The 27,338-nt window shown below is 44.4% G+C and overlaps 2 protein-coding genes and 1 pseudogene across 5 annotated transcripts; 2 read left to right on the top strand and 1 right to left on the bottom strand.

Annotated features, from left to right (window-relative positions):
• Positions 1–55: 55 nt before the first annotated feature.
• Positions 56–17,962, top strand: FOXM1 (forkhead box M1). 2 transcript variants are annotated; one of them, XM_079141992.1, is made up of 9 exons: positions 56–192; positions 2,969–3,517; positions 4,227–4,378; positions 6,078–6,269; positions 10,148–10,276; positions 10,974–11,018; positions 11,637–11,709; positions 11,886–12,061; positions 15,759–17,962. In XM_079141992.1, exons 2-9 carry the CDS (start codon positions 3,016–3,018, stop codon positions 16,773–16,775), a joined length of 2,286 nt encoding a protein of 761 aa, XP_078998118.1. In that variant the 5' UTR covers positions 56–192; positions 2,969–3,015; the 3' UTR covers positions 16,776–17,962. The 2 variants fall into 2 exon arrangements, with proteins under 2 accessions (XP_078998118.1, XP_078998119.1); XM_079141993.1 differs by having other exon boundaries at positions 11,640–11,709; positions 15,759–17,873.
• On the bottom strand, positions 7,004–7,924 carry LOC306661189 (small ribosomal subunit protein uS2-like; annotated as a pseudogene). The gene has a single exon. The product of its transcript is annotated as a small ribosomal subunit protein uS2-like (transcript).
• A 413-nt stretch (positions 17,963–18,375) lies between the features above and the next one.
• Positions 18,376–25,441, top strand: TEX52 (testis expressed 52). 2 transcript variants are annotated; one of them, XM_079142018.1, is made up of 3 exons: positions 18,376–18,483; positions 20,312–20,862; positions 24,987–25,441. In XM_079142018.1, the coding sequence occupies exons 1-3, from the start codon at positions 18,409–18,411 to the stop codon at positions 25,279–25,281; spliced, it is 921 nt and encodes a 306-aa protein (XP_078998144.1). In that variant the 5' UTR covers positions 18,376–18,408; the 3' UTR covers positions 25,282–25,441. The 2 variants fall into 2 exon arrangements, 1 of the variants encoding a protein (XP_078998144.1); XR_013764103.1 differs by lacking the exon at positions 18,376–18,483 and adding an exon at positions 24,452–24,525 and having other exon boundaries at positions 20,741–20,862; positions 24,987–25,084.
• Positions 25,442–27,338: the final 1,897 nt, after the last annotated feature.

Raw genomic sequence — 27,338 nt, 5'->3', positions numbered from 1 at the left:
ACAAACTGAAAGCTCCGGTGCCGGACCCCACCCCCGGCCCCGGCCCGGGACCCCCTCCCCTCCCGGGCTCCCCCGGGGCTCCCACCCCTCCCGCACCGCCGGGGACCCGGCCGGCCTGGCGCGAGTCCGTGTCCGGGCCCTGGCCCGGCCCCAGGTTGGAGAAGCCACAGGCGGCGGCGCTGGGATCTGGAGGTAAGCGGGGTGCAGGCATGGAGCCCGGCCCTGTCCTGGCGGAGCGGGGAGAAGGGCTCGGGAGCCGAGTTCATGGCGTCGGACCCCAGGACGCGGAACGCGAGTGGGGGTTTGGGGCCACCCAGGAAGGAGGTCTGGGCGAGAGTGCAAAATTTTTTTTTCTGCATCCAAACTTCCGGCGTTGGCCATCTCTCTTCTTTCTCCAAGCACCCCTTGGGTTTCCCTGAAAGTTTGACTTCTGCACCCATCCCACGGCCCCAGGAGGGCTGGGGTGGTCAACTCTTTAAGTAGGGGACTGGAGCTGGGATGAACACTGAGCTAGTTATGCATTGAGTCAAAGGCCATCCCACACACAAGCTCCCCTGCTCCCGGGCATTCTCACCATTAGGCAACACTGCCTCCACCTTCTGCTTTTGCAGGACCCTTTTGATTCTTGCGAGTGTAGCAAGGTTTTCCTGTTCAGGATGGGGAATGGATCAAAGGAGTCACCCTAGAAAGTGTTGGCATTACTAGGAAGAGGCAAGTTAAAGGAGTTGAAGAGAAAATTAAGACTGTGGAAAAAAGGAAACGGTGTCTACTGTTTGAGGTAGGTGAGTCTGGAAGGATATGAGACAGAATTAAAATTGAGATTTGAAGGTAGAGAAAACAAACGTAGAGGGAAGGGAGACGACAGGGTGGGGGGAAGGCCTGAGAACTCTAAACAGATGGTAAATGTCAAAAATAGTGCATTCTTAGGGAGTTAGCAGGTGCCCTAAAAAGAGACAGGCAATTCCTCTGTCTCTCAAAGGGCCTCAAAATATAACGATAGGATTGTACTTGATGGTAGAATATTTCACACATCTATAAAAATCAGAACACCCCCAGTTTTTAAGATAAGGTTTTTTTTTTAATTTCAAAACCACCTTAGCATATTAGTGATAGCACAATCTGGAAGTCGAGATATAGTCTTGCTTCTGGAAGAGAAATTAAGTAGTAAAGTAGCATGCTTATAAAGTTAAAATATGCATAAGCAACTGAGCATGGTGGCACACACCTGTAATCCCAGCAACTCAGGAGGCTAAGGCAGGAGGATTCCAAGTTCAACTTGGACAATTAAGACCCTGTCTCAAAATAAAAAGGTCTGGATGTAGCTCAGTGGTAAAGAGCCCCTGGGGTCAATCCCCATTACTGAGGGAGGGAAAAAAAGAATGTGCAAGTACTGCAGTGTCACTATACAAGTCTTCTGCAAATTGTGAAAAAATACACTTTTTAAAAATTAATGCATAGGCTGGAGTTGTAGATCAGTGGTTTGAGCACACTTACCTAGCATGTGTGAGGCCCTGGGTTCAGTCCTCAGCACCACATAAAAATAAAGGTATTGTGTCCACCTACAACAGTATTTATAAAATTAACACAAGTGCTGGGAATAATGGTGCATGCCTGTAATCCCAGGGGCTTGGGAGTCTAAACCAGGAGTATAGCAAGTTCAAAGCCAACCTCAGCAATGTGGCTCAATGGTTAAGTGCACCTGGGTTCAATCGCTCGTACAAAAAAAAAAAATAATTAATGCAAGAACTGAGCGTGGTGGCAAACGCCTGTAATCCCAGCAACACAGGAGACTGAGGCAAGAGGATCACAAGTTCGAGGCCAGTCTCAGCAATTTATCAAGGCTGTGAGCAACTTACTGAGACCTTGTCTCAATATAAGAAGGTTCAGTGGTAAAAGTGCCCATGGATTCAATCCCCAGTACCAATTTTTTTTTTTTTTTAATTAATGCAAGAGGGTTGGGGATCAGTGGTAGAGTACTTGCTTAGCATATATGAGGCCTTGGGTTCCATCCCCATCACTACCAAAAAAAAACCAAAATATTAACCTAGGAATCCTGTGAAGTAAATTGTACCCCAAAGAGTTTTGCAGTGCACAATCTATAGTACTTTACCATGGGCCTTGCATAGAGAAGGTTCTCTTTTATTTGAGGTTTTGTGAACTAGGTGATGATTTCTCCAGTGGTGTAGCAATAGTGCAATAGTACAATCTGCCTTCCTCTCCTGATTCTGTAGGCACTGATTATTATCATTTACAAAGTAAAGTGACGTAAATATATAAAGGATTTTCTGTGGGCAGTGTATGCCTATAATTCCAGCTACTCAGGAGGCTGAAGTGGAAGGACCACAAGATTGAAGCCAGCCAAGGCTACTTAGTGAAACTCTGTTGAAAAGAAAAATAAAAAGGGCTGGGGATATCGCTCAGGGATAGAGCTTTCCTGGGTTAAATTTCTAGAACAATAAATAAGTAAATATATGTGTGTTTGTGTGTATCTATGCATACAAATACATGCATACACACATCTGTACAAAGGCTTTATCTAAGAATGGACTATTAGATGAGAGTTTTGTGAGGGCTACTAATTATCATGTTTTCCTATTTCAGCATTTTCCATTCCCATCCCTACAGTCACTACACATAATCTGTGTGTATTATAGTTGACAATAATAGTTTTGTAGCTTTCTCACTCATTCTTGTAGTCATTCTTAAGCTTCCAGAAGGAGCCCTTTGACATCTCCAGTTCAGTCCCCCTCCCTGGCACCTTGAATTGCTTGCTACAGTTGTAGCTTTCTTTGACCACTAGGGTTTAACTCCCTTATTGTCTGAGGTTTTTATAATGGCCCAGGAAGTATTCACCTGAGTCTTTAGGCTTATGTTCTTGACCAGTATGCACAGAGGAATACCTTTCTGTAAGAGAACCCCTTTTCAGCCTAACAATCTCTGATGTTCTACTGTTCCTTATGCTTTGCAGGGTCCATTCTTGTGATTCTCAATGGAGAGTGAAAGCACAGATTCATAATGAAAACCAGCCCCCGGCGGCCACTGATTCTCAAAAGGCGAAGGCTGCCCCTTCCTGTTCAAGATGCCCCACGTGAAACACCAGAGGAGGAACCTAAGAGACCCCCTGCCCAAGAGAAGCCTAGTCAAGCACAGGCCTCCAAAGAGGTGGCAGAGTCCAACTCTTGCAAGTTTCCAACTGGGATCAAGATTATTAATCACCCTACCATGCCCAACACACAAGTGGTGGCCATCCCCAACAATGCTGATATCCAAAGCATCATCACAGCATTGACCGCCAAAGGAAAGGAGAGTGGCAGCAGTGGGCCCAACAAATTCATCCTTATCAGCTGTGGGGGAGCTTCAACTCACCCTTTAGGACCCCAGCCTCAGTCCCAGACCAGCAATGATTCCAAGAGGACAGAAGTAATTACAGAGACTTTGGGACCAAAGCCTGCAACTAGGGATGCAAATGTTCTCAGACCACCTGGACCCACTGTGGGGCAGAGACTGGAGAGCTGTGGTATGTGGCCTGTAAGGCAAAGGAATGAGGAGCCTGGCCTATCCTCTCTGGTGGCAAGTTCTGTAGTCAGCCATGTTGATGCCCTTAACAGATAGGCATCTAGGCTGAACCCAGGGAAAGTCTTGTATTTTTTCATCCTGAAACCTTAGTACAGATTCTCTGGGTACTGTCAAGAGAGTTATAATTGTAATTTAGCACTTTTATTGCCTTCTCAATTTTGGAAGAGGATTTATTATTTTGGTTTATTCTTTCAATTGAGTCTGTAAGGAATTAAATCTTTCTTCATTTTAAAGAAGCACACTGGGACTGGGATTGTGGCTTTAGTGGCAGGGTGCTTGCCTAGCACATGTGAGGCACTGGGTTTGATTCCTGGCACCACATTAAAAAAAAAAAAAAAACTACATAAAACAAAATAAATGTATTTAAAAAAATAAAGGAGCAAACAAATGCCTGAGGAAGAAAAGTGACTCATTTGTAAGGTTGCTACAATTGAGGAAGGTTTAGTGTGACTCATACTGAAATGCAATTTGAACTGTGCTCCTGAATTTTTGGGAGGTACAGTAACTTAGAGCTATGGTAGATTGACCATGTATTCCCTTGTCCTAAGGGTAGAAATCTTAGAGGGGCAATCCCTAACTACCAATATTGATGGGCTTATTGGGTATCTGATCAGGCAGCTAAGTGAGGTCTTGGATTATTTCCCCTCTAGCTGGTGGTGAGACCGCAGGCTGCACTCTGGACAACAGCTTAACTAACATCCAGTGGCTTGGAAAAATGAGTTCTGATGGACTGGGCTCCTGTAGCATCAAGCAAGAGATGGAGGAAAAAGAGAATTGTCACCTGGAGCAGCGTCAGGTTAAGGTAAACCTTTCTGTCATTCATTAGGAAAGTCAGAACCAATGCAGGGAATTTCTTATAAGGGAAGAGGATCAAGTGTCTTGCTAGAGCAAAATTTCCAAGTTCTGGTATAATCACTCAGTGCTATTCTGTATAACTTTTGAGTTACTTTTCTTCCTGAGATGATCATCTCCCCCATCTGTGAAATTTCCTTGAGGGCAGGCTCCTTGGCTCACTCTATGTTCCCTCTGAGCACTGGGTTTAGTATTCTGCCATTAGTAGATGCTTAGTAGGTATGCAGGAAATGATTAATAGGTCTTACCTTGGGAAACTACTTGAACTTTAAGGAGGCATCACAATTGTATAAATTGAATATGGCATTTTTTGTTTTTTGGTGGTTTTTTGTTGTTATTTTTTGTTTTTTTGTACTGGGGATTGCACCCAGGGGCAGTTTACCACTGAATTATATCCCTGTTCCCACACTACCCGCCCCCAGAAAGGGTCTCACTAAGTTGCTGAGGTTGGCCTCAAGCTTGCCATCCTCCTGGAGCCTCAGCCTCCTGAGTCACTGAGATTACTGTCTGTGCCACCATGCCTGGTTTGAATATGGCATCTTTACCAAGATAGTTTTATTAGAAGATATTCTGTAATATTAATATAAAATAAAGTGCTTTAGGTGTGAATTTTAAATACTTTTCCAGCAGTGAAAATTGATTTGGTCAATCATGTAGTTGTTTTTATTTGTTCATAGTTGCCAATATCACACATTTAGATTCTGTAGTATATATCCTGTAATCATTCATTCATTCATTCATTAAAAGTGAGAATTTAGCAGGACAAGGTAGCGTACACCTGTAGTCCCAGTAGCTCAGGAAGTTGAGACGGGAGGATCACAAATTCAAAGCCAGGCTCAGCAAAAGTGAGGAGCTAAGCAACTCAGTGAGATCCTGTCTCTAAATAAAATACAGAATAGGGCTGGGGATGTGGCTCAGTGGTCAAGTGCCCCTGAGTTCAATCCTCAGTAAACTCCTGCCCCCACCCCCCAAAAAAGTGAAAATTTACATGAATGTATACATTAGTAAATATTAATTGAATCATATACTTAAATATTCAGTTGCACTTTATAAAGTTCTATCTTAATATCTTAAATGCAAACAATCAGATCTTTGCCTAAGGTTTAGCCAAATGTGTGCTTTTAAGACATTTATCTGTCCCATGCTCATGAGAATGTTTTTCACATACAAACACTGAAACAAGATGGGTTTATTCACAGCATATCAGAACAGTAAGGGGACTTAGATCTAGGTTTCTTGACCTACAAGTCTGAAAAATGGTCATGGATTAATACAATAAAAATCATTGCTTTGAGAATCATAGCCTATAACCCAGCTCTAAAAATTTCAACTAGGAGGGAATGGACTTCCTCTTAATATTGAACAATATCTTAACAAAATGAATAATGACAGAGAAGTACTTTCTTATTTTACAATCTAGGCTAGGTCATCTAAGATCCTAACTTTGGATATCCTAAGGTAATCTAAGTTCCTAATCCTAAAATTTTATACCACTATGGAACAGCAGTCTCAAATGAGTTTGTTTCTAGGATATTTCTATGGGAAAAAGGTTCCTCTAGAGGATGTTCTCAAGAGACTTGAGTTGGAGTAATTCTCATGAACTCTGTGTCATTCCCTCTTCTCTCTCCTTTTGACTCCTCATATTTCAGATGGAGGAGCCCTCAGGAACATCAACATCCTGGCAGGACTCTGTGTCTCAGCGGCCACCGTACTCTTACATGGCCATGATACAATTTGCCATCAACAGCACTGAGAGGAAGCGCATGACCTTGAAAGATATCTATACGTGGATTGAGGACCACTTCCCCTATTTTAAGCATATTGCCAAGCCAGGCTGGAAGGTAACATATCCTATAACCACCAAAGTCAAGGTCACCAGACAGTTTGTTTCTGGTGCTGTGTTGCACTTTGTATTTGGCCCTCTGGGTCAGAGGTTAAGTACAAAGGATGCTAGAACTACAAACAAATGTGTCTTTTTGATTGTAACTTGATCCCACTAAATCTAAGCAAAATCATCAATGCCAGGCACAGAGATACATGCCTTTAATCCCAGCAACTCAGGAGGTTGAGGCCAGAGGATTGCAAGTTCAAGGCTAGCCTCAACAGCTTAGTGAGACCCTGTCTCAAATAAAAGCTATCAACAAGAATCCTGTAAACACTTTCTCTGTTTCCACCTAAGGGTTTTTTTTTTTTTAGTTGTTTACGGACTTTTATTTTATTTATTTTTATGTGATGCTGAGGATCAAACCCAGTGTCTCACACATGCTAGGCAAGTGTTCTACCATTGAGCTATAACCCCAGCCCTGCCACATAAGGTTTATAGAGAGACTTCAGTGAAGTACCCAAAGCCTACCTTTGTACCACACTGAACATTACTGCTAGGTACCTACTGCTGGAGTGGCTAAGTCATTTTATGAAAAGATCTTAATGAAAAAGAAAATCATAAAACTGAGACTCATGACCCCAAGATTCACATCCTGTAATATCACATATCATTTCTATCATTTCTTTCTTTCTTTTTTTTTTTTTTTTTTTTTTTTAAGAAACTTGTTTATTTTCCGTAACCTTTTTTCCATTTTGCTTAATAAGTGTCTGCAGAACAGCTCAAGACCACTCAGTGGTTGTTCCTACCCACTCAGTAGGCTGAACAGTGGGAGCTGCAGACCAGTCTTCAGTGGCCAGCTGGGCACTCCAGTCTTCAGTAGGGAACTGTTGGATAGGCACAGAGGGCACCTGCACACCCTCAGACCAGTCTGTAACCTCAGGTTGAGCAGCAGTGAGCTCAGGAGCTGGAGCAGTCCATTCACCCTGAAATTCCTCCTTGGTCACAGCTTTTTCAGCAGCAGCCTGCTCTTCCTTTTCAATCTCTTCAGGATCTCTGTAGAAGTAGAGATCAGGCATGACCTCCCACAGGTGTTCACGGGAAATGGTGCCACACATGCACAGAACTTCTCGGGCCAGCATCCATCACATCAGACCCACAGAATGAGCTGCCTTATTGTTGCATGAAATGGTATGGCAATGTCCCCATAGTGCAGAGGAGAGTCTGTGTTACGCAGAGCAATGGTAGGCAGATTGACATAAGATGCTTCTGTAAGAGGCTGGTGGTCAGCCCTGGGATCAGTAACCACCAGAAGACGTGGCTCCTGGAAGGCTGCCTGGATCTGGTTTGTGAAGGTTCCAGGAATGAAGCGGCCAGCAATAGGAGTGGCTCTGATGGCAGCACAGCCTGCTGGCCAGTATTCCTAGAGGATATGACACTGGCATCGGCAGGGTTTTCGATGGCAACAGTGGCACGAGCTGTCAGCAGAAGCTTCTCCCAGGTTCTCCAGATTTATGATGTATATGCCATCACTTTTCCTTTTGTAGATATATTGTTCCATCTGGAAATCAAGGTGGTGCCACCTAAGTGGGTTCCTGCTGCAAGGAATTTGAGTACATCCTCTTCCTTCATTTGCAGGACATCAAGGGCTCTGGACATTGTGACAGTTTCCCTTTAAGTTACAACGGGAATCAAGAACAACGCCATATGGACCCCTCCCTGGGTAGCACGGAAAGGCTCACATTTCTAGTTGGAGGGTTCAGAGTTACAAATTGAATTTTTAGAGAGGTACTCAATTCTAAGACAAGGATGGTCTATGCCTGTTTTGTTTCATTTTCCCTCACAGAACTCTTACACTCTCACATCAACTTAAATTCCTATTTTCTTTCTTTCTTTCTCCTTCTTACTGTCTTGCTATTAATTGCGACCTCACAGTGTCACTTTTTTTCTTTTTCTTTTGGAGGTAGGGGTGGTACTGGGGATTGAACTCAGGGGCACTCGACCATTGAGCCACATCCCCAGCCCTATTTTGTATTTTATTTAGAGACAGGGTCTTACTGAGTTGCTTAGCACCTCACTTTTGCCAAGGCCTTCTTTGAATTCATAATCTCCTGCCTCAGCCTCTCAAGCCCCTGAGATTACAGGCATGCACCACGCCCAGCATTTTCTTTCTTTCTTTTTTTTTTTTTTTCAGTGCTCAGGATTGAATCTAGGGCCTCACACATGCTAGGCAAGTGCTCTTCCACAGAACTATACCCTAGCTTCTCTAGGTCTTTCTTTGTATACACACACAAACACACATACATGTGCATGTGTGTATAATATATACATTTATATATATATATAAAATGTGCTTTATTTAGTAGTAGGCATTGAACTCAAGGGTACTTTACCACTAAGCGACACCCCCAGCCTTTTTTTTTTTTAATATTTTTCTAGATGTTGGTAGACCTTTATTTTATTCATTTATTTGTATGCAGTGCTGAACCCAGTGCCTCACATATGGTAGGCAAGTGCTCTACCACTGAGCCACAACCTCGGTCCCACCCCTAGACCTTTTTATTTTTTATTTTGAGACAGGATCTTACTAAGTTTCTGAGGCTGGCCTCAAACTTGGTGGTCCTCCTGCCTCAGCCTCCTGTTAGTGAGATTATAGGAGTGTGCCACTGTGCCCAGCTCCTTTTTTATATTTCACTGAAAACTTTTTCTACCTTTTGGGTAGAAATAGGATTTGTTGGGCTGGGGAGATAGCTCAGTTGGTAAAGTGCTTGCCTTACAAGGACAGGGCCCTGGGTTCGATCCCCAGCACTGCAAAAAAAAAAAAGAAAAAGAAATAGGATTTGTTGGATAGGGGATATAACTCAGAAGTAGAGAATTTACCTAGCATGCACCAGTCCCTGGGTTCAATTCCCAGTACCACAATTTTAAAAAAAATGGTGAGGGGAGGATTTGCCATAAAGGATTATGGTATTTCTGCTAGAACCAGTAGGTGGCTGCCTGTTTGCTGATTCTGCATTTGGCCCCACTTAGCTGTCCTAATTGTGAAACCTTACCTACACAGCATCACATAAGAAGCCCTGGCCATAGACAACAAAGGTTAGATCACATTTGATCCCCATATTGATGTGTCTCTGAGTCCCAAAACCAGTTTCCCAGTATCTGAAAAGTTTTTGTTGGTTTTGGTACCAGGGATTGAACTCAGGGGTGCTTAACCACTGAGCCACATCCCAGGTCCTTTTTATTTTTTATGTTGAGACAGGGTCTCACTAAGTTGATGAGACTGGCCTTGAACTTGCAATTCTCCTGCCTAAGACTTCCAAGTCATTGGGATTATAGGCATGCACCACCATGACCAGCTTGAAAAGTTATTTTTTCTTTCATACTCTAATACCTTTGAATCTTTTTCTATGGACTGTGTGAAAGGCAGTCTGCTCACTTCTAGTACAAAAGGATCTGACTTTGTATCTAGCTCTGAAAAACACACTTTCGCTGCCTGGCTCAGTCTGTCTCCCTCTCCCCACACAGATATAGTGGCAGAATTTGTAGATGTGAAGTTCCTACAAAGGGTTCTCCTTTTCACCCTGATTCTGTGCCATGATAGAGAACAGGAAGAGATGGGGAAGCTTCTGGCCCAAGGCTATGGGCCAGGAGGCAAGCCAGGTCTTTTCTTTATCACCATCCTAATGAGTGGCACCAGTCTTTATCCCCGTTGAACAGAAGGACATATGACAGATCATTAAGTGTGCAGTGTCAGGAAGAGAGTTGTTAACAGGCAAGGTTATAAGGAGCCTGGACAAAGCCTTTGCTGAGCATAGTGGGAAAGACTCCCGTTGACTTCAAAGGTGATGTTTTTGAAGGTAAATTAGCTGATAACTGGCCGCCTTCCTCTCATTTCAGAATTCTATTCGCCACAACCTTTCCCTCCATGACATGTTTGTTCGGGAGACATCTGCCAATGGCAAGGTCTCCTTTTGGACCATTCACCCCAGTGCCAATCGCTACTTGACATTGGACCAGGTGTTTAAGGTGAGTATCCTGGTTTCTTCTAAATAGGGCCGGCATTGAAGATCATAGTAGACATCCCAATAGGGACAAACTCTCCTTCTGATACTCTCATTTGGTCAGGGGAGAGTCAGGAATCAACTAACCAATTAGCAACTTCCGTAAAACTTGCTGAAATAAGTAGAGTTGACAAATTCCAAATGATGTACTTTCATGCCAGACTGGGACATAGAGAAGCTATTCTGATCCAAAATAGAGGACTTCCCAGAGCAATGCTTCCCTAATTCCCCTGTGAATAAGAATTACCTGGGACACTTGTTACAGTACAGCTCTCTGGGCCGCATTGTTGAAAAATTCAGAGCCTCTCTTGAGCTCCTAGTTCAATGGATCTGGAATGTACCCAGAAACTTGTATATTTCACAGGCATCTCAGGCAGTTCTTACAGAGAAATTCTGGGAAGCCTTGCTCTACAAACACCCTTTTTTAGATTAGAGACTGGAAGCTGAGCCATCAGAACATCTTTTCAGAAAAATGCTAATGTTTGGGGGCCTAATTGCCCATAAGGCTTAGGTAGCTATAACCATTCTGGGAGGGACAGTTGTTTAGGGTGTCCCTCGGCATCCATCAGGAATAGGGTTTTTTTTTCCCCAGTCTGGTCAGATTGACCACATTGGTGGTAACTTCATCTCATTTCTCTCCCACAATGCTTGGCCGCCACCAGCCACTGGACCCAGGGTCTCCACAATCGCCCGAGCACTTGGAATCAGTAAGATTCTTTTCCTCTGGCTCGGGGCTTGGCCTTGTTTTCCTTTCACTGCTCAGCATGGCTTTAGTGGGCAAAGAACAAGCTGTGACATCGGGATGGGATTCTATGGCTGTGTGACTGCCAGCCCTGAACACCAAGCACCCAAAGGATTCTGGGAGTGAGGAACATGAGGCTGCTGTGGCCATTCCTCCTTCCCCTCCCATGGGCTTCAAAAAGGTGCACTGAGCAGAGCAGAGCAGGACACAGCAGGAGAACATGCCACTGCAAAGACAAGTGCCTGCTATAGGCCTTGCAAGTGACAGTTCTCTCTGCCTGACTTCTTTGCCACTAAGATAGCTGCATTCTCTAGTATCCTCTGGGGGTGGTGAGGACCCATGGGTGCGGTGGTAGGACTGTCCATTCTGCCATCGTATGTCCATATGCCATCCACCTGTGCCCTGAACAAAGCTTCAGAGATTATGCTCACCTGCATCCCTCCCTCAGATTGGCTTTTACTTTCTGGGCTGTCGGTTACCTCAAGTGTTGGTCAGGTCAAGTGCACCAGCACAGCTGGTGGGGTTCTGCTGTCCCCCTGTACCTTATTAACCCAGGTTTCTTTCTTTCCCCATCTGCCACAAGCAGCAGCAGAAGCGACCCAATCCTGAGCTCCGCCGGAATGTAACCATCAAAACTGAACTCCCACTGGGTGCACGTGAGTATGGGAGAGCGGGCCTGAAGCCTTGTTCTAGGGGCATATCTTTAGGGAATCAGACTCCAGGATTCTGTTTCCATCTCACTGGAACCCAGAGAAGGAGAGCAAAACTCCTGGTACTGAGAAGGGCTGAACCCTTTGCCCTCCTCTTCCTGAATACTCTTGTTTCCTCCTAGGGCGGAAGATGAAGCCTCTACTACCACGGGTCAGCTCATATCTGGTGCCCATCCAGTTCCCAGTGAACCAGTCACTGGTGCTGCAGCCCTCAGTGAAGGTGCCATTGCCCCTGGCAGCTTCACTCATGAGCTCAGAACTTGCCCGTCATAGCAAACGAGTCCGCATTGCCCCCAAGGTGAGTGCCTCCTGCTTTTCTGTAAAGAGAGACTCATCACTCATAGACATGAGTAGCTTTTGAAGCACTTTGATCTAAGTGTTCCTTAAGATTCTAAATCTAGTTGAGTAGTCAAGACATATAAAAACACAGAAAAACTGAATAGCATTATAAGAGCTAACAAGGAATTTGGATTGTAAGGTGAGTGATATCAAAAGACCCTTTGCTGCCTGATGAGTTTAAAAGAAGACAAAGGTGATTATGACAGATGGACTGAGACAGTTAAGGAAAAATCCAGAAGGGAGGCAAATCTTAGAAAGAAGTGGATCTGGGTAAGTCAACCATGTGAAGAAACCATGCTACTTGGGAGGCAGGAAATGCCAGTTTGTACCTGGTAGTAGTAGCGTGAATGGGTTACCCTCCCTAAGGGTTTCTCAACCTCAGTCTTGTTGAGGTATGGAAAATTAGGGCTAAAAATTCCTTGAGGGGATAAAGGGTACCACTACATGCATCCTTTGTTTTCCTCATTAGATGTCAATAGCAACCCCAGGCATGAAAATTAAAAAGGGACATTGCCAGTGTCCCTTGGGTGAGTGTAGGGGATCACGCCTGATCCAACTTCTCTGTTCTAGCTTTGGGGGAAGGTGAGAAGGGTAAGGTAAGACCACATCTTAATGGACCATCAAGTCTGGATTTAACCCCATGGAGAGAGTTATGTAAGTGGCGACTGATGTAACCAGAGTAAGGGACTTTCCTCAACCCTCTTGAATGAGATGGAAATGGCATAGACTCTGGAGTTTAGAGAGACTTGGGTTTACTCTTATTTTTTAATTTAAATATATTTTTGGCTAGGCATGGTGGCACAATCCTTTAATCCCAGCAGCTCAGGAGGCTGAGGCAGGAGGATTGTGAGTTCAAAGCCAATCTCAACAACTTAGCAAGACCCTGTCTCTAAATAGAATGTAAAAAGGACTGGGGATGTGGGTCAGTGATTCAATGCCCTTGAGTTCAATCTACAGTATGAAAATATATATATACAGGTGGTGCACACCTCTTATCCCAAAGAGACGAAGGCAGGAGGATTACAAATTTGTGGCCAGCCTTGGAAACTTATTGAGACCCTGTCTCAAAAAATATAAAGGGCTGCCAGACATGGTGGCACATGCCTATAATCAGCAACTTGGGAGGGTGAAGTAGAACAATCATAACTTGGTGAGGCCCTAAGCAACTTACTTACTTGAGACCCTATCCCAAAATAAAAAGAGCTAGAGATGTAGCTCAGCAGCAAAGCATCCCTGGGGCACACGTTCAATCCCCAATATCAAAAAAACAACAAACAAATTAAAAAAGACCCACAGTTTAGTACATGGTCTTCCATATTTTACCCATGCTCTTAGTATGGCATAGTATGTCATTGGCAGTACTGGGGTTAGTACCCAGGGCCTCACAAATGCCAGACAAGCACTCAACCACTAAGCTACATTCCCAGCCCTACACACATGTTTGCACTGATATCCATTATATATATATATACTTACAACTTACAGAACATTGAAAATGTGATCATGTTACACACATATTTCTACATCTGTCTTTTCCCCCATCTTGGGGACTGAATATTAAATCCAGGGGCCCTCTATCACTGAGCTACATCCCCAACCCTTTCTGTTTCTTATTTTGAGATAAGGTCCTGCTGAGTTGACAAGGCTAGACTTGAACTTGTAATCCTCCTGCCTCAGCCTCCCAAGTAACTGGGATTACAGATGCCACTGTGCCTGGCTTCCATGAGGTCTTATTGGGTTAGAAAAAGACAGATATAAGGGGCTGGGGAGGTAGCTCAGTTGGCAGAGTGCTTGCCTTGCAAGCACAAGGCCCTGGGTTCAATCCCCAGCACCCAAAAAAAAAAAAAGAAAGAAAAAGACAGATATAGGGCCAGGGTTGTAGCTCAGTAGTAGAGTGTTTGCCTAGCATATGTGAGGCACTGGGTTCAATCCTCAGCATATAAATAAATAAAGGTCCATCAAAACTAAAAAAAAAAGAAGAAAGAAATTTAAAAACAGATGTAGCAGACATGGTGGTACATGCTTATAATCCCAGGTACTCAGAGGAGGCTGAGGCAGGAGGATTGCAAGGTCAAGGCTATTCTGGGCAACTTAGCAAGACTGTCTCAAAATACAAGAGGATAAAAGGAAATGGGGATCTGAGGATGTGGCTCAGTGATAGAGCACTTGCCTACTATGCACAAGGGTGTGGATTCAATCCCACACAAAAAAGACTCTAAGCTCTTCCATGTTACCTAGTATAGTTCTAATTCATTGCTTTTTAATGTCCACATAATATTCACAAATATTTGAATTGTTCCATTTTTACAGAAACATTTTGTTTCTGGGTTTTTGCCCTATTAACAATAATATGATAAATATCTTTGCAGCAATCTTTCTTACTAGTGCTTTTATGTCTATGGGATAAAGTCCCAGATGTGAAATTTCTGAGTGAGAAGGTATTTTAAATTTTTACTAAATATTGCTTGACTGCATTCCAAAAAACTGTGATAATTCATATTTCAACCATCAATATATGATAAGAGCTATATCATTGCCGGCCACTAGTTTTATTAGTTTTTTTAGTATTTGCCAATCTAGGGGCTGGGCATAGAGCTCAGTGGTAGAGTGCTTACCTAGCATGAGCAAGGCCCTGGGTTTGATCCACCACCACCACCAAAAAATAAAATAAAAGTTATCAAGATTGGCCAGTGTAATGTTGTATTTTCTTATTGATTCATAAGATTGAGCACCTTCTCATTATATTTGGTCACTTGGAATTGTCTTCAGTGAATTGTTTATTTTTGGACATTGCCCATTTTTGGGGGGGGTCTTATTAATTTGTGAGAGCTCCGTTACTAAAATATTAACATCTGCCTTTGGTACTAAAGATATTTATCTGCTTCTCTTGCTTGGTTCCTAGTTTTGTGTATGGTATCTCTGGCCACAGTTAAATTGTAAGCTTGTACATAATCAAATATGTTTCTCTTCTCTTTTACAGCTTCTGGGCTTCCAGTCTTGGTTAAGCAGGTCACCCCACCCTCAGATTGTGCATGTAGTCTCCTAGATTCTCTTTCAGGATTTGTATGGTTTTCAGGTTTTAATTTTTATCTTTAAATCTTTGTATAAATGGGTTTGATCCCCAACACCACAAAAAAGTCTTTGTACACAGTATAAGATAGGGTATTCAATTTTATTTTCTCTGCAATGGATACTAATTATTGCCAGTACCACATTAATTAGTCTTACCTTTATTTATTTATTTCTTTTTCTTTTTTCCCTGTTTGGTGTTAGGAATTGAATTCAGGGCCTCTGTTACTGAGCATGTGCTCTATCACTAAGCTATACCCCTAATCCCAATATATTCATATTTTTTCCCCAGAATTGAACTACTACCTTCATCATATATTATAGTCTCATATTTAAAAGATTTTAAGATTTTAAAAAGACAGGAGAGCTGACGGCATACTTGAGTGGTAGAGCATTTTCCTAGCATGCATGAGGCCCTGGGTTGTATCCCCAGCACCAGAAAGAAAAAGAAAAAAAAGAAAATTTAAAATAATAATAAGACAAGGTAATTGGCACTAGTATGTTACTTTGGTTATGGTTCTGTATCCCAGCCTGGTAGCAGTGGGTTGAATGTGACCCCTTTTACTTTGCCTCTGCTTCCCTTTCAGCTACTACTAGCTGATGAGGGCATAGCCCCTCTTCCCACTGCGGGACCAGTGAAGGAGGAGAAACCCCTGCTTGCAGAAGGGCTGTTGCCTTTGCTTCCAGTTCAGTCCATCAAGGAGGAGGAAATCCAACCTACAGAGGACATGCCACATTTAACAAGACCCATTAAAGTGGAGAGCCCTCCCTTGGAAGAGTGGCCCTCCCCATGCCCATCATTCAAAGAGGAACTGTCTCACTCCTGGGAGGATTCTTCCTGCTCTCCCACCCCAAGGCCCAAGAAGTCCTACAGTGGGCTTAAGTCCCCAGCCCGATGTGTCTCAGAAATGCTTGTGATTAAACGAAGGGAGAAGAGAGAGATGAGTCGGTCTCGAAGGAAACAGCACCTGCAGCCTCCCTGTCTGGATGAGCCCGAGCTGGTCTTCTCAGAGGGCCCCAGCACATCCCGACGAGCTTCTGAGGCCCCTCTCCTGACAGACCCTGTCTCCCACCTTGGTTGTCTCCAGCAGGAAGGAGGACCTTTCAAGACCCCCATTAAGGAGACTCTGCCCATCTCCTCTACCCCAAGCAAATCTATCCTCCCCAGAACCCCTGAATCCTGGAGGCTCACACCCCCAGCCAAAGCAGAAGGTCTTGATTTCAGCCCAGTACGAACCCCCCAGGGCGCCTTCGGCTCCCTGCCTGACTCCCTGGGGCTGATGGATCTGAGCACCACACCACTGAAAAGCATTCCTCTCTTTGACTCACCCCGAGAGCTCCTCAATTCAGAACCCTTTGACCTTGCCTCTGACCCCTTTAACAGCTCTTCGCCCTCTGATCCGGAAATTCCCAAGCCAGGTTCCCCAGAGCTACAGATTCCCAGCCTTTCAGCCAACCGTTCTCTGACTGAAGGTCTGGTTCTGGATACAATGAATGACAGCCTAAGCAAGATCTTGCTGGATATCAGCTTTCCTGGCCTGGAGGAGGACCCACTGGGCCCTGACAACATCAACTGGTCTCAGTTCATTCCTGAACTACGGTAGAGACTGGACTTGACCTTGCCTTACTGTTCAAGCTGTCCACTATTCCAGGCATTCATGTGGCTGGGCAGTCCCAAGGCTCAGTGTACCCCAAGCCCTCTGAGGACAGCAGGCAGGGACCATGCTGCTCCTCATAGCTCCCCCAGCCTGATTATGCCAAGGCAGTAGTCACACCTTAACTGCTGCTGGGTCCTTTGCAAGCAGTAGGGTAACTGGTCTTTGTGCCACCTTATGCTCCTTGAGAGAATCTGATTCCTCTACTCTACAAGAAGCTGAAGGGTGGGAATGACAAAAGCAATGGTATTAAGGAGTTAGGACTTCCCCAAACTGTTTCTATTCTGTGCCCAGGAGTCTCTCACCTTCCCTGCTCCTTGTAGGGTGGCCCTTGTAAATAGTGTAAATTCTCCAAATTATCCTCTAATTATAAATGTAAGCTTATTACCTTAGATCATTATCTAGAGACTGCCAGAAGGTGGGCACGGTGACAAGGGGTTGCTGTTGCCTCTGTTCCTTGCTTTTGGTTCCTGGAGAAGGGCAGGACCTGCAGTGCGGGTTTCTTCCTGACCCAAGGTACCTAGCTCTGGGGTTCTTCACTGTAGGCACCCATTCTGCTTGCCAGGGTCCCTCCTATTGCTCCTTTCCACCTCCCCACTTTTCCAAGTCAGCTTTCTTGCAAGAAATCCCAGTTACAAAGGTCTCATATCTGGTCAAGAGTTGAATTTTGGGGTGGGTGGATAGATGTGTCTAAAGCAAAGAGAATGTGCCAGATGTGCCCCATTAGATGTTTCTCTGATAATATCCCTAATCATGCCAGGGAGACTAGCATTGATGAGAGCTCAGGCGGAGGCTTAAGAAGGTAGAAAGGACCCCTGACCTGCCTGGCTTCCTTAGCTTGCACCTCAGCTTTGCAGAGAGCCACCCTGGGCCCCAGCTGACTGCATGTACATGAGCCAGCTCAATAACACTACTGTAACTAACTACCAAATAAAATCCAGGGTGGAGCTGCTGGTCTCTGTGGTCTCAGTATCTGGAAGGGTTGGAAAAGAAAGGGGGTGATGATGGATGCAGTGGTAATGGGGAGAAGCAAGGCCTGCAATTCTCTGGGAGTGCTGGGAGAATGCATGGGGCTTTTGCAGAATCCCCTCCCTGCCACACTCTGCTGGAGCATATATCCTTTCTGACACAGAGATTGCCAATTTTCTCTCTTTTCCCTGTCATCTTAGACCTTGTTCTTTGGGCCTCTGTGCCTACTGATTAACTTAGGGTTTGTCAGCTCTCAGTAAGAATGGCAGCCCCCCCCCCAGAGCATTAGGTTAAAATGAACCCTACGGCCGGTGCCTTCTTAACACCTTATCCTGACCTGAGACCTGAAACTTCCTAGCAAGTCCCTTCCAGAAACCGTTCCTGTCACTGTTTTTTGCAGCCAGAACTGTCAAGGGAGTCCTTCCCGCTCACTGCCTATCTCACCTGAAAGGGAGGCAGGGGCCCCAGGGGCTGAAGAGCCTCCAGTGACAGGTAAAAGCCTCCTCTCTGTCACCAGCCAGGAAACATCACCATAGCAACCCCATCAACAAACAATGGTGCCAGAAAGGGCTTCCCCACAAAGCTGCCCCTCCTGGCTCTGAAGCCTAGAAGAATGGCCAGTAACCCACAAAGATCACTCAGAGAAAGGATGAGCAATTCATCTCGCGTCAGAGAGCCTTTCCTAAAGGTAGGGGGAGGGGCTGTGGCAAATGTTCCCCTGTGTTCCCCTTAGTCCCATGACACTGTGGCCTCAGAGCTCTTAACAGAGCTCAGAACAGAGAAGATGCCTACTTAGCTTAGAACAGGATGAGTATCCTGTATCTAATGCTTGGGACCAGAAGTGTTTCAGATTTGGAATTTTTTTTTAATATTGGAATATATGCTAGATGTTGTGGGAAGAGGACCCAAGTCTAAACACAAAATTCACATTTCATATATACTTTAATAATAATCCAAAGATAATTTTATGCAATGTTTAATATGCCTGCATTTTCACTGCAAATGATCATTTAAAGTCAGGTGTGGAATTCTCCATTGTGACATCAATACTCAAAAGATTCAGATTTTGAGGATTTTGGATTTTTGGAATTATGACACTCAACCTGTACCATATGTATCTCCTAGACCCACATACTGGTGGTCTTATAGAAATGACTTAAGAGAATCAGACCCAAGAAAAGATAGATTTTAGGAATCTGAAAAGCCTTATGGGTGGATAAAAGGGAGAAGCATTTTCACAGAGACAATTTTTTTGTCCTGACCAGGTCACACTGGGCACTTTGCTATGTAGGCATTTCACACAGCACAATTTGCTGAAGATTAACACAGCTCAAATCCCAGCATCTTGAATGAGTTCTTTAACCTCATTGGTCTTGCTTTTTGCATCTTTTGAGATAGGATCTGTGTTAGTAAAGACAACTTTCTTTAGGAAAGATTGATTTTGGCCTATGGTTTCAGAGGCTTTAGTCTGTGGTTGCTTCACCCTGTTGCTTTGGTTCTATGGCGGCACAGTACATCATGGTGAGAGCTCACAGTGGAGTTGTCACCTCATGGCAGTCCAGAAGCAAAGAGAGCGGAAGGGGCAGGGATCCCACTATCCCTTCAAGGGCACACCTCCAGACACCTAACTCCTTTCACTAAGCCTCACCTCCTAAAGGTTCCACCATCTCCCAATGGTGCCAAAGGCTGGTGACTGAACCTTTAACACATGGACTTTTGAGGGACACTTCCAAACCATAGCAGGGACAATAACAATACTTGCTCACATAGTGTGAGGGTTGAATGAGATGTACTTAAGTATGGAGCACAGTGTCAATACTTATTTGGTGGGCTGCAGTTGTGGCTCAGTGGTAGCACACTTGCCTAGCATGTGTGAGGCACTAGGTTTGATCCTCAGCATCACATAAAAATAAATAAATAAAATAAAGGAATTGTGTCCATCTACAACTAAAAAATTTTTTAAAATACTTATGGAAGGCAGGGCACAGCAAAGGGGAGGAACTGACATTCTAGATAATTTTTATACTTGCATTTTAATAAGTGAGGGGACAGTATGAGTAACAGAGAAAGAGATAGTAAAAGGAATCTGAAATGGAAAACCAACTGAACCTGTTGACCAGGACCAGAAGCAAGGGAAGAAGGGCTCTGAATGACTGCTATGGGCCATTTTCCCTCATAATCCCTTCAGCTGATGAGCATTCTTAGGGGCACCAGTCCCTAGGCAGGAGTAGGGGCATCAAAAGAGAGAGGGGGCAACATTGATGAAGAGAAGGTAGGAAATCAAACCCAAAATTTGAGCAATCCATGAAAATAATACAAAGAATAATACAGTAACTTCTGAAGGGCAGGACAGGAACCAAGAGATGATTCCCTGCCTGGCCATTGTGTCCTGTTGAGAGTACTGGGCTACAGGAGGTTGGCAGTTTGTGCCTGAGGATGAGAGTAGAGTGCCCTGCCCCCATTCCTTCACCTCTGCCTGCATAGTCAGTCCCAGGCTTCCTTTTGTCTCTCCCTAGATGGTCCATGCCAGTGAATTTCTCCCGACCCACCAAACGTGGGTTCAGCGTGAGTTCCTTCTCCCCAGTGAGTCCTGGGATTTGCCTGGCTTCACCCGGCAAGCCTACCACCAGCTGGCCCTGAGGTTGCCGCCCTGCTCAGAAATGAAGTCCAAGGTGCACCACCGGCTAATTCACCCTTGGAAGGATACAGCCCAGCACACCTGGGGCTTTCACACATGGCTGGATGTAGGGCGTTTGCCTGCCACCTTTCCCACACGCCCTGACAGGCCCTATGACAGCAATGTCTGGCGTTGGCTGACCCACTCCAATGCCCACCTTTGTCCCCCAGCAGACCCCCCCATCCCTCCTCCCTCCTGGATTGGGAAAAACAATTTCCTGGCCTTTATCCGCTCTACCCCCATCTTCTTGGACATGAACAGGGAGAGCCAGGTGATTTCAAAAACAGTGAAGGAACTGAAGGAGGTGCAGAAACTCAAGCTGAGAAGTGAAGTAAGAGCGCCTCCTCTGGATGCTCATGGCAACATCATGCCTCCTGCAAACTTCAAAAAGTAAGATATGCCCCTTCCCCATGTAGCTTGCTCATCCTGTGTTCAGACGATCCTTCCCTCTCTCCCATTCCTGTTTCTGGTGTCTAAATTGGTACTCCAACCTGCCCATCTATGGTCATTTCCTTTTTCCTTTTTTGTGGTGCTGGGGATGGAACCTGGGGCCTTAGCACATGCTGGACAAGCGCTCCACCACCGAGCTACACCCCCAGCCATAGTCTGTTTTCTGAATGTAGCTGGAAGGACAGGGTAGAGAGAAGGAAGAACAACATTGAAGACACTTAATTATTTAAAAATTGGAGGGTGCTGCTATGATTAACACCTGCAACACTGACAAGATTCTGCCCTCAAGGAGCTTATGAAAAGATAGCTACCAAAACCAAGTCAAAAAAAAAAGAAAGAAAAGAAAACCCAGGCCAAGCTTATGAAGTGCCCAAAGTGTGAGACAGAGAGTAGGTATTAAAAGGAAGTTCATTATTATTCATTTTTAATAGGAAAAATAACACACAAAACTCATTACATGCCTAAGGAAAGGGACTGTTTGGCTCCAGGAAGTCAATTATTAATGAAAAGATCTGAAATGAAAGCCATGGTCAGAAGGCTTGGAACTGAGTCCAGAGAGCATCACTTTGGCAAGTTACTTAATTTCTCTAGACTCAATTCTGTTGTTGAAAGAGTGGGGTCACTGAGTGAGAATGAAATGGGTCAGTTAATATGTAAAAGAACTGAACCCTAGGGGCTGGGGATGTAGGTCAATGATTGAGCACTTGCCTGGCAAGGTCATCCTGGGCTTAACCCCAAGAACAGGAAGGAAAGAAGGAAGGAAGGAAGGAAGGAAGGAAGGAAGGAAGGAAGGGAGGGAGGGAGGGAGGGAGGGAGGGAGGGAGGGAGGGAGGGAGGGAGGGAGGGAGGGAGGGAGGGAGGGAGGGAGAGAGGAAGGAAGGGAGGGAGGAAGGAAGGAAGCCAAAATGAGATGTTATCACAGAAATTCAGAAAAGGGAAGGACTGCTGTGAACTGAAGACTTAAAGACCACCACCAAAGACTTAAAGAGGAAACCAGGGTTAAACCAGGGCTAATCCTGGAAGGGTGGAAAACCTCCGGAAGGTTAAAAAGGAGGGGCTGGACTCCTCCAGTCCTGGTGGAGTGGTCTGAGCAGAGACTGGAATTGAAAGAAACTGTTCAAGAACCCCATAGCTGGCCAGGCATGGTGGTGCAGGCCTGTTATACTAGCTACTCAGGAAGCTGAGGCAGGAGAATTACAAGTTCAAAGTCGGTCTCAGCAACTTAGGGAGGCCTTGTCTCAAAATAAAAAATAAAAAGGCTAGGGATGTAACTCAGTGCTTAAGTGCCCCTGGGTTCAATCCTCAGTATAAAAAAAAACTCCTTGATGATACATAACGAGGGAGGGTGGTAGGGGGCAGAGAAGAGTGAAGGAACTTTGGATGGTGTAGAGGAAAATGGGGCAGGAGGGGATGGGGGAAGGAAAGATAGAATGAGACAGACAGTATTACCCTATGTATACGTATGATTACATGAATGTTGTGAATCTACATTGTGTACAACCATAGAAATTAAAAGTTGTACCCCATTTGTGTATGATGAATCAAAATGCAGTCTGTAAAAATTAAAAAATAATTTTAAAAAATTCCTGAGCTGTGGCTCAGTGGTAGAGTGCTTGCCTACATGTGCAAAGTCCTAGAATCCAACCCCAGCATCACAAAAATTATTACACCACAGATTGCTTTCCTTTAGAGTACTTGTTGCTAATGTATGTTGACACTGGGCATCCAAAGGGGTATAAGACTTGGTGCCCTCCTCAAAAAGATTTCACTGTCAAATTTAATCGTTTAACTGTAATACTCAATCCCCTGGGACCCTCAGGATTATTAACCCCATTTTACAGATGGGCATCTTAGATGAAGAAGTCAAGTCTTTTGCTCAAGTTCACATAGCACCCAGATCACAAACCTGACATACAGTTTTAACTTTTTTTCTTTTCTTTATCTTTTTCAGGATTGGGTATTTAACCTAGGGATGCTCTACCACGGAGCTGTACCCCAGCCCTATTTTATTTTATTTTATTATTTTATTTTTTATTTTGCGGTGCTGGGGATTTGAACCCAAGGCCTTGTGCTCGCAAGGCAAGCACTCTACCAACTAAGCTATATCCCCAGCTCCCTCTTTTATTTTTGAGACAGGGTCTGGCTAAGATGCCCAGGCTGGTTTCAAACCAGCCTCCTGAGTTTTGGGATTTCAGATGTGTGCCACCATGACTGGTGATTTTAACTTTCTTAAACATTTTGAACCTTACTTTTTTCAGGTATCTATCAGAGATGTATCTGGTACTTTTCTGGGTTTTTAGAGGATTAAATGGCACAGTGCCCTATAAAAGGGGCACAACAAGTGGAATTACTATTGGTTTGGCATTTCCTTGAGAGTAGGATACTGCTGTGGGCACAGCCTCCGTCGCCTAGAATGAAAGAATGGTTCTCAAAGTTTTTGTTTTTGCAGTGTTAGAGATTGAATCCAGGACCTTCTGCATGCTAAGCACATGCTCTACTACTGAATTACCTTCCCAGCCTCTCAGATAAGATTTCATAGTTTGTAGAGAGGGTAGTATTTGAGCTAGACCTTGAAGGAGTTGAACAAGTTTAGTAGGTGGGAACAAGAAAGAGTAATGAGAGACTGGTTGTCTCTTCTGAGCAGCTCTGTAAGAGAAGAGTTTAAAAATTTGTTAAAAATTAGTCTGCAAACTGAGGTTGTGGCTTGATGATAGAGCACTTGTATAGCATATGTGAGGCACTGGGTTCCATCCTTGTCACCACATAAAAATAAATAAATAAATAAATAAATAAATAAATAAATAAATAAAGGCATTGTGTCCATCTATAACTAAAAATATTTTTAAAAACATTAGTCTGGGTCCTGGTGGGTGTACCTCAATGGTAAAGCTCATGCTTAGCCATGCTCAAAGCCCTGAGTTTGATCCCCAGCACCAAAAAAAAAAAAAAAAAAAAAAAAAAAGGTCTCTGGATTAGATCAGTCATTGACAGCAGTATGAACATCAGGGATCCAGAAGACATCAGACATTTAAGACAAGATCTAAGCTTTAAGATGTGGTGATCTTCTGGGGGAAATTGAACATTTATTTATAAACCTAATAGTTCTCAACCCTGGCAGCACATTAGAATGATCTGGGGCTCTTTAAAAACAATGCCAAGGTTTGAGCCTCATCCTAGAGATTCTTGCTTAAATGACAGCCTATGCATGGTATTTTCTTATCTTTTTATTCATTTATTAAAATTTATTATTATTTTAGTGGCCAGGGATCCAACCCAGGGCCTCGTACATGCTAAGCAAATGCTCTATCACTGAACCACACTCCTAGGCCTGTGGTTTGTTTAAAATTTCCCCAGGGTGATTCTAATGTGTAGTCATGGCTAAGACCCCTGAATAAACCACCAACAGCAAATGGGGAATATCTGCTGAACTAAGTGCAAAGCAAGTTGAAACTGAAAATATGCCACTATTCAACTGTGTGTGTGTTTTTTTTTTAAAGTCAATTTCCTACTGTTCAATTTAATACTACAGGCCAACAAAGAAGAGAAGCCACCCACTTGCGCAAAGTTCAGTGGTCTCCCCACAGACACTGCTTTGTGGAGAAGGTGAGACTTGAAAGACAGTTAGAACTGAGATAAGAATCTGCATAATGACCAGTAACTCGGGAGGTGGATGCAGGAGGATAGGAAGTTCAAGGCCAGTTTGGATAACATAGTGAGGACCTTTTTAAAATAAATAAAAAGGGTTGGGGATTATGCTCAGTGGTAGAGTGCCCTGGGTTCAATCCCCAGTTACCGCCCCCCCCAAAGAATCTGCATAAAAATATCATGTACGCTATGTCATAAGGATGAAAGGTTTACTAGTTAGACATGATCTCACCAGTTTAATGAAAAAATGCACACCTAGGGTGCAAGCCATTTGGCAAAGTGCAATATCCAAGGAAGAGATGGAAGGGATTCCTAGAGTCTGATCCCCACATAGCTTGCGGAAGGCAGTGTCACCCTCCCCACCAGGCCTGGAGCTCTCCCTTGACCTCTCTGTTGTCTCCACTCCCCTTTCTCAACAGAGCCCGGCACATATCTGCAGGTGGGAGGCTTGAGCCTCGAGGCCTCCAGCTCCTGCCCAACCCACTTCCCACTACTCTCGCCAGAGGCTGGCCCTGCCCAAACCCTCTGCCTCATTACCAGGAGAAGGTGCTAAAGCTGGCCTTGCTGCCCAGCATGCCCCTGAGCAAGGACCTCATAAAGGATTACCAAACCCTGATAAAGGACCGCATTGCCTTGCCCCTCCACCTTCTGTCCAAGGCACAACCTGGCAAAACCTCAGGAAAGAAGAGGAAGAGAAGACCTGGGTACATCTAGAAGTAACTCCAGATGGGTGGGCATCATGATGGGTCGGAAGCCTTCCCAAACTCCAGTTTTCTAAACCAGTGCTCCCACAGCAGGAAGATTTGGGTTGACTGAAGGACTCCGGCTTCTGTTAGCCTCTTCACCATCCTCCCAACCTCAAGCTCCCTCTGTATTCCAGGCTCCTAGAGACTCTACAGAAACTAAATTATTCAACGTCTTTCTTGGAGACTCTCATAGCAGATGAGAGGACTGTGGTGGGGAGAGTGGGGAGAACAGTGAGAACAGGGAGGAGCAGAACAAGGAGTGGGGAGGAAGAAGATGAACGTGTGTTTGTGTATGTCTGTTACACTGGGGCAAGAGGGTCTGTAAGAAATGTGGGTAAAAAGTCACATCAACTCTCATAACCCACTTGGAATGAGGCTGGAAATGGTCAGAGAACAGACTTCCTTAGGCAAAAATAACCTCCCTCCCTCCCCTCCCTGGACCATCTGATGAGGTCTGGACAGAGACCATACACACTGTGCTTGGGTGCAGGTCCCCCCTGTAGGATTTGGGGGAATAGAGGTCAGGTCCAGGCTGATGCTGAAGGACAAGAGAGTCAGTTCAAAGGAAGGTTAGCCAGGTCTCAACAGAATAGGAGTAGAATGAAGTCGAGGGTCAAGATGAAAGTCAGAGCAGTTAACTAGAGTATCACCAGAGGACCTCAGGCCTGTGCTGCTACTAACTCCAGAGGCCTCAGCTTCTGCTATGGGGAGGAAAAGAAAGCCTGAAGTGGAGGCAGGCAAAGGGTAAGAGCCAGAAAGTTGCTGGCTCTGGTCGGGGTAGAGGTGGCCAGAGGACCTGTAAAGGGCCTGGTGGAAAAGGTGATGGGTACAAGGGCTGGAGGGGAAGAAGTCAGACGTGGTGGCCCTATCTCATCTCCTCCTGCCGGCATTACATCCCCCAAAGGGTGGTCTGTCCCAGCTGGGCTTTTTTTTTTTTTTTTTTTTTTCCTCCTGTCTGCTGGTCTCCCTGTCTCCACTTTTCTCAAGCCCCACAGGCACCTGGAATCATAGGGTTCTAGCAGTGACTTAACCACTAACCATCTCTGTGACCTTTGGGAAAGTCACTGTTACTCTCTGAATTCCAGGTTTTTTTGTTTTTTTGTTTTTTTTTTTTTTATCTGCACAATGGGAGCCACTGGACTATAAGAAAGTGGAATAAATAAAGTGATATAAGTGAAGTACTTGGAAAAGTGGCACATCATCAGCCTTCTATAAATGAAGCTATTGATTCACTGTTCATATGATAACAAATAGTAGGCAGAATAGTATTCACTCATAAAAAGAGAGTGGAGTACTGATGGATGTGGATGAAACTTGAAAATACCTTAATGAATGAAACAAGCCAGACACAGAAGGCCACATATTGTATGATTCCACCTATGAGATCCTTAGACTAGGCAAATTCATAGAGGTAGAAAATAGAAAAGAGGTCACCAGGGCCTTGGAGTAAGAGGACAGGGAATTACTGTTTAATGAGAAAAGAGTTTCTGTTGGAGATGAAGATGAAAAAGTTCTGGAAATAATGGTGATGTCATCAAAACATTTTGAATTTTCTTAAGTCCCTGATTTGTACACTCAAGAATAATTAGGATGGGGGCTGGGAAGATAGCTCAATCGGTAGAGTGCTTGCCTTGCATGCACAAGGCCCTGGGTTTGATCCCCAGCACTGCAAAGAATAGTTAGGATGGTAAATTTTATAATATGTATATTTTAACATAATAAAAAATTTGAAAAAGTAATAAAGTACTGACATAGATAAATCTTGAAAATATGCTAAGTGAAGGAAGTCAGACACAGAAGGCCACATATTGCATGTCGTGGTTTAGATATGGTTCATTTGTTGGAAAACTGGTTCCCAATGTGGCATTGTGAGACGTGGTGGACAAGAGGAGGGGCCTAATGAGAGATTGTTAGGTCACTGGGGGTGCTGCCCCTGGGAAGGAATTAGTGCTGGTCTCACATTATAGGTCAGTCTTTCTTGAGAGAATAAGTTGTTATAAAAGACCAAGACTTAGCCAGGCACGG

Source organism: Sciurus vulgaris, assembly GCF_902686455.1.
Source record: "Sciurus vulgaris genome assembly, chromosome: 5".
Taxonomy (NCBI): Eukaryota; Metazoa; Chordata; class Mammalia; order Rodentia; family Sciuridae; genus Sciurus; species Sciurus vulgaris.
The sequence above is the reverse complement of the archived record's forward strand: the minus strand, read 5'-3'. Positions and strand labels throughout refer to the sequence as shown.

Excerpts from the sequence above, each read along its gene's own strand:
- FOXM1 (XM_079141992.1), top strand. The coding sequence starts at position 3,016 with ATGAAAACCAGCCCCCGGCGGCCACTGATTCTCAAAAGGCGAAGGCTG. Across the intron at positions 3,518-4,226 it reads GCAGAGACTGGAGAGCTGTG|CTGGTGGTGAGACCGCAGGC; the intron begins GTATGTGGCCTG and ends TTTCCCCTCTAG. Across the intron at positions 11,019-11,636 it reads CGCCCGAGCACTTGGAATCA|CAGCAGCAGAAGCGACCCAA; the intron begins GTAAGATTCTTT and ends ATCTGCCACAAG.
- TEX52 (XM_079142018.1), top strand. The coding sequence starts at position 18,409 with ATGGCCAGTAACCCACAAAGATCACTCAGAGAAAGGATGAGCAATTCA. Across the intron at positions 18,484-20,311 it reads TCAGAGAGCCTTTCCTAAAG|ATGGTCCATGCCAGTGAATT; the intron begins GTAGGGGGAGGG and ends GTCTCTCCCTAG. Across the intron at positions 20,863-24,986 it reads CCTCCTGCAAACTTCAAAAA|AGCCCGGCACATATCTGCAG; the intron begins GTAAGATATGCC and ends CTTTCTCAACAG.